At 41.7% G+C, this 13,455-nt stretch overlaps 1 protein-coding gene across 1 annotated transcript in view; it reads right to left on the bottom strand.

The window, feature by feature from the left end:
* The window catches only part of LAMA2 (laminin subunit alpha 2), a 499,033-nt gene extending 485,900 nt beyond the window's left edge, over positions 1-13,133 (bottom strand). Inside the window, 1 exon segment of the mRNA XM_032215335.1 lies at positions 12,828-13,133. Within this exon segment, the coding sequence (XP_032071226.1) occupies positions 12,828-13,133 (306 nt within the window).
* Between the last annotated feature and the right edge of the window lie 322 nt (positions 13,134-13,455).

The following is a 13,455-nucleotide window of genomic DNA, read 5'->3' as shown; positions in this document are numbered from 1 at the left end:
GATCTTGGAGGTCTTCTAGTCCAACGCCCTGCTTTAGCAGACCTTATATCATTTCAGACAAATGGTTGCCAGTCACTTTTTGAAAGTCTTCAGTAATGGAGCGTTCACAACTTCTGTTAATGGATTTATGCATATCATGATATGGCCATGTAGAGAAATACATTGAAATGAAGATTCTTCTTCTATTATCTCTAGAAAGTTCTGTAATCCAGTAAAATATGTTGTGTCCATTTGCATACCATACAGAATAAAATTAAAATAAATGGAGAATGGAAAAAACAGTACGAAGTTATAATTACATCTTAGAATAAGTTGTAGGTATATTATGCCTAAAATGACTAAGAATTCTTCTTGAACAATTTTATTGTAATTGCCACTGAAATCAGTTATTATTTAAAATATAATTCTCCAAGTAATTAAAATCTACAGCTCTTGGAGACAATCACCAAAATAATGCTTGCAATGGAATATAAAAACATTATAGTAAGCTTGTCACATAGTATACAAGAATAATGTTTTAGTTTGAGAAACATCAAGAAATAAATAACAGGAAGGACTGAACAATTTGAGATTTTTCTAGATCAGCATGTAAGCTTTTACAACATATACACATTTAAATGTATCCTCAATACTTCCAAACTGTCTTTACAGTTTTTGATCTATGCTGTTATAGCACTATAATCATAGAGAAAATGTCAGTCAATCAATGTTCTGCTTTCAAGTTAGCTATTAGCTGAATGTCCTTTGTGTCTTTTGTGCCCATCAAATCCATTGTGTTTTAAATGAATAAGAATGCCTTCACTTTTCTCTCTATAAAAATAACTACCTCGCATACCACAATCCATTTATCTGACTATACATATTCATCAACAATTGTCTGATATTTTGCAAAACTGTCCCTTCATAGAGATTATACTATGGACCTTTTCCCACTTGAGAGCTGAAGTGCTATTTATCCGTCCAGAGGCGGAAAACTATACTAGCTTGAAATTTTCTACCCTATTGCTGATCCCTAATCTGCTTCTGATGCCTCTGTTTCAAGTCACTATCATCAAACTCTGCTGCTCTGCTTCCCCAGCATTGAAAACAGCTCATATAGACCATGCTAAGTAACTTTTGTATCTACTATATGCACTTGTCTGTAGTGATTCTCAGTCATCCAGGTTGTTGCCTCCTGAAAAAAAGGTGTTTTTTTCAGGAGGCAACAGGACTTTCTTGTTTTGTTCTTTTGAAGACGTTTCACTTCTCATCAAAGAAGCTTCTTCAGCTCTGACAGGATAGTGGGTGTTATGTTAAAGTGACCAGATTTTAAAATTGGTAAAGCACAGTGATGTGCGGTGAGCTTCATGGCTGGTGAGGCAAGTGCGAAAGCCCCGCTGAAGCCCAGGCACGCGCCATCTCAGTTTTGGCTTGGCTGCTCAGGAAGTGCTTGGCGGAGCTCGCTCGCTCCCTCGAAGTTTGGCTTACGGGCGGCAGCTTAGCTCCTGCTCGAGGGCGGCTCAGTCGAAGCCCGCAGAAAGGTCTTCGTGCCCTGCCAGAGGATAAGACGCACTTCCTTTCCTGTCCGAAGGTTGTTGCTTCACTCAGCCCAGAAGGCATGCCGGCACTTTAAAAAATAAAAAAATAAAATAAAAAATAAAAAAATAAAAAATGAAAAATGAAAAATAAAAATAAATGTGCCAGCCCGTGCGCCAGCAGAGGCGGGTAAAAACGCACACACATACAGACACACAGACACACACACACATAATAAAAACAAATTACAATTACTTACATTACAAATAGTATTGAATTCCTTCCCCCTGCCCCCTCCCTCTGACCCACATACCTTCCAGCTGTGTCAAAAATGCAAGATTTGGTCTAGCCAGGGCAAGGCATGCTAGGATAGTTACTGCTAGAGTCACCACGTGGATGACACTGCTTAAATGTTTTAAAATAGGCTCTAAACAAAATGCCCTCTGCAGGAGGAGGCAGGAGAATCACGTGCCTCATTTGCATAAGGAATTTTTTGCTTTTTAACCCTTACTTAACTCTTAAAAGGTGAAAAATTCCTTATGCAAAGGAGGCCCATTGTTCTCTCGCCTCCCCCTACAGTTAGCACTCAGCAGACTCAGAGTCACTGTGACTTGGAGTCTGGCAGCAACTACCTTGGCCTTTTTAATTATTTTAAAAATTCTTTCCTTTTCCTCATGAGACTGGTGAGGCCCCACCTCCCCTGCCTCCAGTGACTGCATGTCCCTGGTAAAGTGGGACACCATTGACTGGGGGGGGGGTGTTCTTGATTAAAAATTTGGTCTATGGAAGTTGATAGGACATTCTAGGCCCAACAAGTTAAAATACTCACCACCTAGTTCAATACACAAGGAGAAAAGTGGGAGGGGGGAATCGAAGGGGTGCCCAACATGTAGCCCAACATGCCCAGGTCCTTCTTCTCACCTGGCCTCATCTTCACCCTCTGGCTGATGCCCACCATCGGCTGCACCGCGGCCGACTTTCCCTGGGCAGGTAGAAGGCTTCAGGCGGCTCCTGGGTGGCGGGCGTCTGGGCGGGAAGGGCCGGCGAGGGGGTGGCGGTGGCATCTTCGGCAGCAGAGCAGAGGTGCAGCAGTGCCAGCAGCAGCAGCACCCGCAGCAGCAGCGCCAGCAGCCAGACAGCCTCCATCAGGCGGCAAGGCGAGCTGCGTGCGAGACCACTCAGCCAGCCTGCCACATGACTCCTGCTAGTGCTCAGCAGCGCACAGCCGCCACGCAGGCTCTAGCCCCGCAGACCACCCTCCCGGCGCACAGCCACTATAGACAAAGATAGACCTGGAAAATAGAGTGAAAATGTTTGCAAGAGGAAGCCATGTGGTGGAGCCAAAAAAGGGGCGGGGCACCCTTTCTACAAAAATTGGGACTTTTTATAAACACCGCGGGACAAATTATTAAAAATCAGGACTGCCCCACCAAAAGCGGGACGTCTGGTCACCTTATGTTAGGTAAGCTCCCCGTTGGGAGAGCAAGTACGTTCAGTGAAGCATTGTGAGAGTTGTGTTGGAGAACACACAAACCAGCATACAGAGACACTGCAGTTTAAATAGGCTTTTACTTTCGTGGAAATAGAGGTATCAGAGTCCATCAAACAGTCCAAATCATACACGGATAATTCAGTCAGTCATCAATGTCTTTCAGTTAAGGGATAATCCAAATAACATAGTCCAGTATCATATAATCAGTTCAAAATCAGTTGCAAAACTTACAATAGCTCACGGTACTCAGATCAGTTCAGCCCAGCATCTAACAAACAGAGAGAGTGCTAACAGATATTCTGGCTCCCTCTTATGGCTGATTGAGGAATACAGCAACCAATCACATTTTACAGTATGATTTATATTGCCAACCCAACCATTAGAATTATATTCCTAACATTGGGGAATGGAAGGATTTATATTCCTTGCAGACCACTGGTAATCTGCATCCTTTTAGAAGGTTGTTGAAGCCCTTGGAGGTTTATCTGTGTCCTCAGGGTCACCCGAGTAGTGTTTCTGGTTCCTATAGTCTGCAATTTTTCCTCTGGAAATCTATTCCTACTCCTACCTACACCATTCAAAGGGTGTTCATCCCCAATTGTATAACTAAAGGTCTGTGGAAATTCTCAGTCATCCAGGTCATGGTTTTCCCAAAGATGCTTTTTCAGGAGGCAAATAGACTTTCTTGTTTTTTTTCTTTTGAAGACATTTCACTTCTCATCCAAGAAGCTTTTTAAGCTCTGACAGGATAGTGGGGAATGGAAGGATTTAGATTCCTTCTATAAAGGTGAAAAGGCGCCTTTGGAACATATATGCGCTTGTGTCTCTACAAAATATACACACATACATATGTACCTACATACCACAATCAAATTCCCAAAATAGACTAAAAAAGGAAACAATGATTTATAAACCAAAAATAAATCATCATGACTTACCACAGTCTGGGAATTTCCTTACATTCCTAGGCAGATTTGAAATGTGACTGTGTAGTTGACCGTGTATATTTTAACTGAAGAGTCAGGATCAGCTAAGCCAACATTTATCATCTCTAAAAACAGGAAGTACTTAGGAGGAATTCAAACTCTGCTCTGAAAATAGCTTCTCTTCTGCTCCTGGAGAAATCAAGTTTATCATCCTTTGGATCTTGCTTATTTGTACTTTCTGAGATTATGATGAATTTTCAAGGACTTATTTTCTTAATGGGGTTAAAAAGTAATTTAGCATCTCTATTTTATTTGCTTCTTCTATGCTTTGTTGTGTTTTGGAGATCATAGCAGTACTGCACTTCCTTTTACTCTCAGTTTCATTTGTGATGTTAATAGGGTTTATAATCATTCTTTTATTTAATCCAGTTAAGCTTGTTTTAGGGAAATTATTTATATAATGGTTAATTGTATGCAGCTAGAAAGCATTTAATAGAACAGAATAGCTGGAGACAAGTATGTGAAAAACAATCTGGAAACTCATAGTGGAATTCTGCTGCTGATATAAAGCAGACTCCACTGTTGATTTGACTACATTTATTGGAAGAGATGAAAAACAAAGTGCCAACAATAGCATCCCCAATCATATGTTTAGTGTTTCCATGGCAGTGGTGGGTTTCAAATTTTTTTGGAACCTCTTCTGTAGGTGTGGCCTGCTTTCCAGGTCCACTGGTGGAACCTCTGCTAACTGGTTCGGTAGATTTGATGAACTGGTTCTACCAAATAGGTGCGAACTGGTAGGAACCCACCTCTGTTCCATGGGTATACTATAAGCTTCTAGGGCAGTGATGGCTAACCTTTTCAGCATCGAGTACCCAAAGTGCACATACACGCAAGCCCCCAAAATTCAATGTGTGTGTGTGTCCCCTGCATATGTGCATGTGTCCCCCTTGCATGCACATGCATCCTCCATATGTGTCCTGCTCCCGTGCACGTGCAGCAGAGACCCAAAGACCAGCTGGCTGGCAGGAGGAACACGTATGCACGGCAGAGCTAAGCTGGAATGACAGCTCACATGCCCACAGAGAGGGCTCTGCATGCCACCTCTGGCACGTGTGCCATAGGTTCACCATCATGGTTGTAGGGTTTCCTTATGAGAAAAGTTGTATGTCCTCTACCCATTCATTTTGAATATTACTGTTGTCTAGCATAAGTGGCTAGGTATATGGGCCATCCAAAATATTTTTCTGCATCTTAACTCACCAACACATACTTCAATTATCAGGAAGCACAACACATTATGTTTATTTATTTTTATTTTTATCACATTTTTGAACTGCCCATCTTGCTCACAGAGGGACTGATGGCTTCTGCTGATTTCAGTTGGCATATTCATCTCTCATGGCTCACAAATCTTTGGCTCCAGTCTATTGTTCTAAATATTGTAAATAATTTCCCACCTAAGGAGACCAATCTTGAGTTACAGTCACTTCTGACTAGGATAAATGCATTGTATTAAAATGTACTTTCTGACTTACTTGCTTAGACTTGTATGACAGTCCAGTTCAAAAGGATTCTTTTATTAATTTTTTAGGTTCTGGGGTCATGCAAAAAACTGAATGGAAAGACATGGGAGAAAAAAATAAATTATACAACATTAAATTGGAATGAAGACAAAATTCATTGATAGCCTCACCATTTATTTAAATAGATTTAATAGAGGATTGGGTACTTTAATGGAAGATGAAGAGGAGGATGCCGCAGGAAGGCAAAACAAAAAGAACAATTGGCAACAACTGGATTTTTGTTGCCTTTCAGTACAAATTGTTGAGATGTATAAAGAAGAGAATGGTGTTGCCTTCACAAGTGATATAATGATCATCTCCTTTGAGTCCAAGTTACTCCCAGTTATTATAAAATTTGAAAATACTAAAAATAGAAATGCAAACATGCAACCACAATTCTGCTTTGAATCAAAAGTTTATTTTTTCATGATTAGTGCAAACATGAAAAATGCCAGCGATTTACATCAATACTTCAGTAAGAATGTCCTTACTTAGTTTTTGAGTTGCAACATGGGTCAGAGTTAGCAGCTATGTCCAGTGAGGTGCAGCTACCATCAATGGCGTCAACAAGATCACAAGCCTTCATTTTTATACCTATATACTTTAATGTGCCCATTTGAGATTTCCTCCCCACTGTACTTTTACTTCCTCATTTACTTGATGTTCCAGACAGTCTCCACATACCCCCATGTATATTTGAAGTTCTCAGACACCTGTTACTTTCAGTTCCTCATTTCCCACCATCTCAAAGTTCCTGATCTAAATATATCCACATCATCTACAGACTTTGCACAAGTCAGCACATTTGAAAATATTAGTCTGGTACATTTTGAAATTATATCAGTTTAAAACTTTGGTTCAGTAAGGCCTGCAAGCTCCCTCCTAGGCCTATTACCTGCAACTTTCCGATGAATATTTTCTCCCCTCACACAGTGCTTTCTTGAAAAGATCCATGAAGTTTCATAGCAACATTGTGAATATGATTTGTTGGGGGGTTTTTTTGCCTTGATTTTTCAATCTGGCTTTTTAAAAAAAACTTTTCATAAAGTCTCCCATAGAAGATCAACCATAATCTGAGAACTATTTGAAGGAATAATGTGATGAAATAATGGCTCCGAAGATTTATAGACAGAAAACAAGAATTATTGTACGACCATTTTATGTACTAAGGAGAAATGTCAGCTGCAGAAAACTTGTTAAGCAATAACTTTAAGGAAACTGGTATTTTTGACACTACTGATGCATTTAGCATTATTGATCATGTTTTTCCAGCTCCAAACATTCCTGAGAAAACTAATATTCCTATTTGAGAATTTTTGATGCTCTTTTTCTATTTTTATGGTATTGTATTTCTATTCATTACAATGTGATGTATGATACATTATATTATATGCCACTTTCATAAGCCACTTAAATTCATCCTATTATCAATATATTGGCTAGTCTATAGGTTCTATTTTAATATCTGATCATGCTTGAATGACAATGGTTTTTATAAGGAATAATCAAGCTGGCGTAACATGATATGTATTTTAATATGTTACTATTATACAAATAAAGGACTTTTAACAGACTATGCATCTATCATACAATACCTTTAATTTCAATACTAGTAAAATAATGGTTAGGATTATCCAGCACAAATGAGAGCCCTACAAGATAAGAGATATTCAAACTGTCTTTAGAAGTGCTAAAGAATATGAGATATTATTGCTGCTACGTGCTGAATAATTGACAAAACCAAATACTATTAAGAAATCAATAAGTTCTTCACTGTCTATGGAAAGGCTTTTGATTGTGTTGATCATATCTAGCTACGAAATATTTTTAGGAAAATTCATCTCATGCAAATTGTCCTCATGCAAAGCATGTATGCAGGACAGAGTGTCACAATCCAGACAGAACATAAAACAGACTGGAACCAGGTCAGTATAGAAGTGAAATAAGGCTGTATACTTTCTCCTTGTTTATTCTATCTATTTGTGGAATATTGAGGGAATGGTGACTAGAAGATTAGTGTGGTTTGGAAACTGGAGGAATAAACATCAATAATTAAATTTTGTTGCTGCTACTGCTGCTGCTGCTATTATTATTATTGTTGTTGTTGTTGTTGTTATTATTCAATTGTATCACAGCGGCCAGTTGTTTCGCCGGATTTGGCATTGGTTACTAGTCGGGCCCCACCCAGGGGCCTAGGACGTCATAACATATTTTCGTAATATGCGTGCAGATCCAAGCAGTGCGGCTTTTTGCATTTGACGGATGGTGATTTTGTCAATTTTTAACTGTTTTAAATGTAATTCCAGTGCTTTTGGAATAGCACCCAGTGTGCCAATTACCACTGGAATTACCACTGCTGGTTTGTGCCATAGTCGTTGAATTTCGATTTTTAAGTCCTGGTATCTTGCGATTTTTTCATGTTCCTTCTCGGCAACCCTGCTATCACCTGGTATTGCGATGTCTATGATTGTGACCTTATTTTTCTCAACCAGTGTGATGTCTGGTGTATTATGCGCCAGTATTTTGTCCGTTTGTATACGGAAATCCCACAAGATCTTGACCATCTGATTTTCGGTGACTTTTTCAGGCTGATGTTCCCCCCAGTTTGTTGCTGTTTTAATATTATAATTTTTGCACAAATTCCAATGGATCATTTGTGCTACTGAATTGTGCCGCAATTTATAATCAGTCTGCGCGATTTTTTTACAGCAGCTGAGTATGTGATCAACAGTTTCATCAGCTTCTTTGCAAAGTCTGCATTTGGCATCATCAGAGGATTTTTCGATTTTAGCCTTAATGGCATTAACTTAGATCTGCCTGTGTTATACATGGGGCAAAATAGAAGGACGTGCTGCACAGTTTCAACCTCAGCTCTGTCACAAGGGCATAGCCGCTCGTTAATCGAGAGCCTCTTAAAATGACCATCCAAAAGTGCTGAGGGCAAGACATTAAAGCGAGCTAGGGAAAAAGCTCTTCTATACTTGGGAATTGTTGAAGTATAAAAATAGGACCTGTCCTCAATCCATAATTACTAAGTTGGTTGAGACTCAGGGGGTAGCAAGTTTTTTTGGGTACTGGCTTGTAGATATTGTAAATCAATGTCCACAAGCTGTTGGACTACCATAAATTGGGCATCCTTGAAGTCCTAGTTTCCTAAGGCATCCTCCGTAAAACCTAGCAGATGTAGTTTCTTCAGCAGCTCTTTCTCCCAGTGAGAAATATGGGAGTCCACGAATGCCAGGGAGAGGTAGCTGCCAGGAACTGCCAGAAAAAGCACCCAAAACCACCATTTAAAGGTGTTAATCCAGGCCATACATTCCACCGATCGAATGCCCAGTTCCAGGTACCTCGGGGCAAAACCAACACAAGGGGGAAGACCCAGAAGTTTTCTTTAAAAAGCAGCCTGGGTTCTTTCAATGCAATCCTTGAAGCCATTCCATATGGGAATACCGTGAAGGGTTTGGGCCAACGTTTTGGCTTTGTAAATATGTAGGGCAGAAAGAATGAACTGGCCACCCTGGGTATAAAAGAATCTTAAAATCTGCTGGTGACTACAGGAGGCCGAGTTCAGCACCTGGGTTTGGTGTCTAATCCAGGCACCTGAAATTGAATACCTAAATACTTAAAATGGAAAACCTGCTTAACAGCATTGCCACAGATATCCCAGTTATACAATTTCCGGGCTATAGTAAACACTAGTACTTTCGATTTATCATAATTAATAGCCAAATGGTTTTCAGCACAGTAAGACCCAAATGCAGAAAGTAATCTTTTCAGTCCTGGCCTTGACAATGAAAGGAGAAACGCATCATCAGCGTAAAGAAGAAGCGGGATCTTTGTAGTTGTCAGCTTTGGGGCGTGGGACTCAATATGTCTGATGCAAACAGCCAGGCCAGATAAAAATATATTAAACAGAAGAGGAGCCAGAACACATCCCTGCCTTACTCCATTCTTAATCGGGATAGGATTAGAGAGTTCTTCCTGCAGACCACACCTGACCTAGCTGGAGGTCTGATTATACAAGGACCTAGTTAAGAACAACAAACATCTGTCGATAGAACTTTTGAGCAGTTTTGACCACAACAGATCCCTAGGGAGTGAGTCAAACGCTGACTTTAGGTCGATGAAAGCAGTGAAGAGTTTGCCACCTGGTATAGTAGTATATTTGTCGCCCTAGGACAAAGCGGTGATCCAGTGTGGCACAACCTGCTTTACACCCAATTTGTTCAGCACCAATAATATTGGATTCCTCAACCCAAGTGAGGAGTCTGCAATGGAGATATTTAGCATGCAATTTCCCAATAATGGAGAACAGGTTTATGGGGCGATAGTCAGTTGGGTTGTTTCTATTTCCTCATTTAAAAACTGGCACAATAATTGCTAAACTCCAGGAGGTAGGTACCCTGCCAGAGGAATTAATATACGTAAAGTGTCTTGCCAAAAGAGGAATCCACCATTCAGGACTGGATTTTAGCAGATCAGGGGGAATAGCATCAGGGCCCGGAGCTTTGCCTGACTTGAGTTCGGAGATAAACTCAGTGATTTCAGCATGGGTCACAGGTTGCCAGTCAGGGGCTACAGGAGACAGCTGTGGGTCAGGCATGGTTGAACTTGCTGACGCCTGGTAAATTGCCAAGAAATGGTTTTCCCAGTCTCTGTTAGAGATGCAGCAGAGAGGGAGTTCCTGATGGCCCAGCAAAGAGCTTGCAGCAATTTGCCCAAATAATCGGGTGTCCTTCTGCTGGATGGAGAGGAGAAGTAGATCCCACTTCTCTCTCTCTTTAGCTTTCTTTTTCTTAGCAATTAATCCTTTGTACTCCTGCTTCAGGCAGTAGTAGTTCTCTGGTGGGCGTTTGTCCCCTCTGTTGCGGTAGAGCAGGTAAACCCACTTAATCTGGTTCCTAAGCATCAGGCAATCTTTGTCAAACCAAGAATTACTTCATGATTGATATAGACCACTCGGCCCAAAGACGACTCCAAGCTCCCTTTGGACACTGTTAATTAGTGATTCAAAGGCCAAGACTATCTCCGAGCCACTACTTGCTAGTACCTGATTATACAAGTTGAGACACTCCAGAGATGATAAAAAGGAGTGAAACTTTCTTTCAGTATTGGGAGACAATTTGATCCTCCTTGTGTATGAGGCCACATAGGGATCTAATATCTGAGGGCCCCTAGGGAGATGTGTATTTGAAAAAAGCTCAATGATTGTAACCAGGGAGTATTGGTCGCTCTTCATAAGGCAGTCCACATAAAAAGCACAGACTGCCTTTCTTAAAGGTTGAGATACCAGCACAAAATCAATAACACTACTCCCACTTAAGGAACTAAAAGTAAATTCACCAGCCAGATCACCTAGGGTACTCCCATTAAGAATTATCTTGTTGTGTTGGGCTGCTAGAAGGGCTAACTGAATGCCAGCAAAATTTGTTAATTCGTCCTTAGAATGTCTGACTGAAGTCAGATGACCTATGGCCTGGAGGGTTTCTTGGGGTAGTGCCTCTATCGCTGGGGAGACTTGAGCTCCCAGATGGGCATTAAAGTCACCCCCTATAAGGATGTACAACACTGGGAATTTAGTTTCCATACAAGTAATATAATTCTCCAGCGTGCCCCATTGAGCTTGATATCGGCTTCCTCCTCGTCGAGGGAAGATAAACTTTAAACACTAACAGTTTGCTGCATCTTTTCTTAATTAAAAGCACCATAGCTAAAGAGCCACAGAGGGGTAGTTCCACTGTCTCCACTTTCAAAGAAGTAGAGACCAAACAAGCTAGACCACCCTTAGGCCTCCCTGCCGTAGATTGTCTAATAGCGGCCAACGAAATGGCCGTAAACCCTGAAAAGAATATCTTATCTCAAGCCCAGGTCTCCTGGAGCAGGATCACATTGAATGAATGGATATAGTTAGCAAATTCTGCAGTACCACATCTTTGCCCCCAGCCTGCAATGTTCCATGAAGGCACTTGAGTATGCAGAGGGGTGGGGGACCGGGTTTACTAGTCATTCTGTGTGGTTAATTTTTTTCCAGAGCACCCTTCGGATTCAAAAAAATACATCCATTATTAGATGGCCTCCCCTTGGGAGGCAAAAGCAGGGGAAAAGAGAGGGGAGGGGAGCCTTGCTCATGGGGCTATAAGACTCTAAGTGCACTCCAGTTCGTACTTGTGGCATTGACTGGTTGCTTAGCTGGAAGGTATTCGGCAGTATCATCAAGCGGGGTTTGAGTTAGCCCTGGGTCTCCAGATTTACAAATTAAACATTTTGGAGAAAACGCCAATGGAGCTTCTGCTGGTAAATCAGTATAAACTCCCTGAGGTTCTAAGGAATCCTTGTCAGAGAGTGAAAGACTCCAAAGCTTGAACTTAACTGCATCCAGACGCTTTATTATTTGGGCTCTTTCCAATTGAGGAAGCGCACTAAATGAGCCAAAGAGCTGAGTCTCCTCCTGGTTCCAAAAGCTGTCCTGACACAGATCAGTCCCATAGATAGGTGGAATCCCAGAGACATTGACCTGGGACGCATCTACCAAGAGACCCCTGGATGCCCTGAGCTGATTTCGCTTCTTTTGGGGCCACCTTTTCCCAGCTGATCAAATTGAGGGAAGCTTCCTGGTAAGTTGTTACATGCTGTGGGGGCCTGATTTGGCCAGTTGTAGGAGGAGCAGTTAGCCTACCATCTGAAAGAATGCCAGCTGAGGGTTTTGCAGAAGTAGGTAGATAGCTAATACATGGTGCAATATCCGGAATAGCATTCGAAGTTGGCTCAGTAATATATGCCACTGAGGACCTTTGGGGGGGCAATAAATCTCCTGCCACTCACAAGTTGTCAATTACTCAAAAGTGGCTTAATCGATATATCTTTGAAGACTCTTCTTGGCAAGATGCCAAAGGATCTTAACCAGGATCCTCTTCTGAACAGTAGTTTTGGAATGTTAGAATTATCAAAACTAAGTAGCACTCTGGAATAGTATTCAGGGGAGGATAAAGGTTCGACCTTCTTCAAATCATCAGCTTTTAGCCCCAGTAACTTAAATAGATGACCCCTCGCCAGCTGTATTGAACTCCAATAAGGTAAATTGCCGTTAATAGGGTTAATGATGAGGGCCACCTGTTTTGGCTGTAAGATCAGGCGGCTAATCGCGTCATAGGATGCAGAATTCAGTCTGTTGGTAGAATTTCATTGACCAAGATTTTGTTAGCCAGTGCTTTTATTAAAGCTTTTCCTGGGATTTGGTAGGAAACACCCTGTCGCTGCCACCGACTGCCAAGCGATCATCCCAGAATACCCACTGGTAGTCCAAGAGACTAAGTAGTTTAAAGTACTTACTATTCTATCAAGCTGGAGCTGAATGCTCGCTGTAGTTTCTGCAACCAGAAAACATTGCTGAGCCAAAAGTTCTACAAGGGTAGGCTCATGCAAGCGGTGGTTAGGGGCCGCAGTTTCAGCTAAGTCTTCATTCTCAGCTCGGGGGGCGATGCTCTCAGAAGCTCCCCGAGCAGAAGACCGAGCCAAAACAAAGTCCTCAATCTTAGATTGCGTCAAGAAAGGTTGAAAAGCCAAGTCAACAGGAGATCTGCTCTTTTTCCTTGTCTGCTGCCCAGTTTCTTCTCCAATCCTTTTCAGGGCCTCCATTGGGGCAGGGCCTCCAAAAAGTGACAAAATTAAATTTGGAATTTCTTATTCTGGCATGGAGCTGACTCATTTAAAGTTATTGAGTCATTTGTCTTCCGAATACACGGAGGGATTTGTGAGCCTCCCAGCAGGCCTCCCAACTGACTCTCTTCAGGCTGTGCCTGCCGATTCAATTCCGGGGGAAAATCCCCAAACAGTGCCAAAACCTTGCAGCTGTCCGGCTGGGGAAGGTGGGAGGATGCATGACCCACAGTTGATGGAATAAGCTGACAGTATCCGTCGATTCTCTGCTGCCCCTGCAATCCGGTTCCACCTTCCTTAC

Source organism: Thamnophis elegans, chromosome 4 (assembly GCF_009769535.1).
Source record: "Thamnophis elegans isolate rThaEle1 chromosome 4, rThaEle1.pri, whole genome shotgun sequence".
NCBI classification, from domain to species: Eukaryota; Metazoa; Chordata; class Lepidosauria; order Squamata; family Colubridae; genus Thamnophis; species Thamnophis elegans.
Note: the sequence above shows the minus strand (reverse complement) of the source record. Positions and strands in the feature narration are given on the sequence as shown.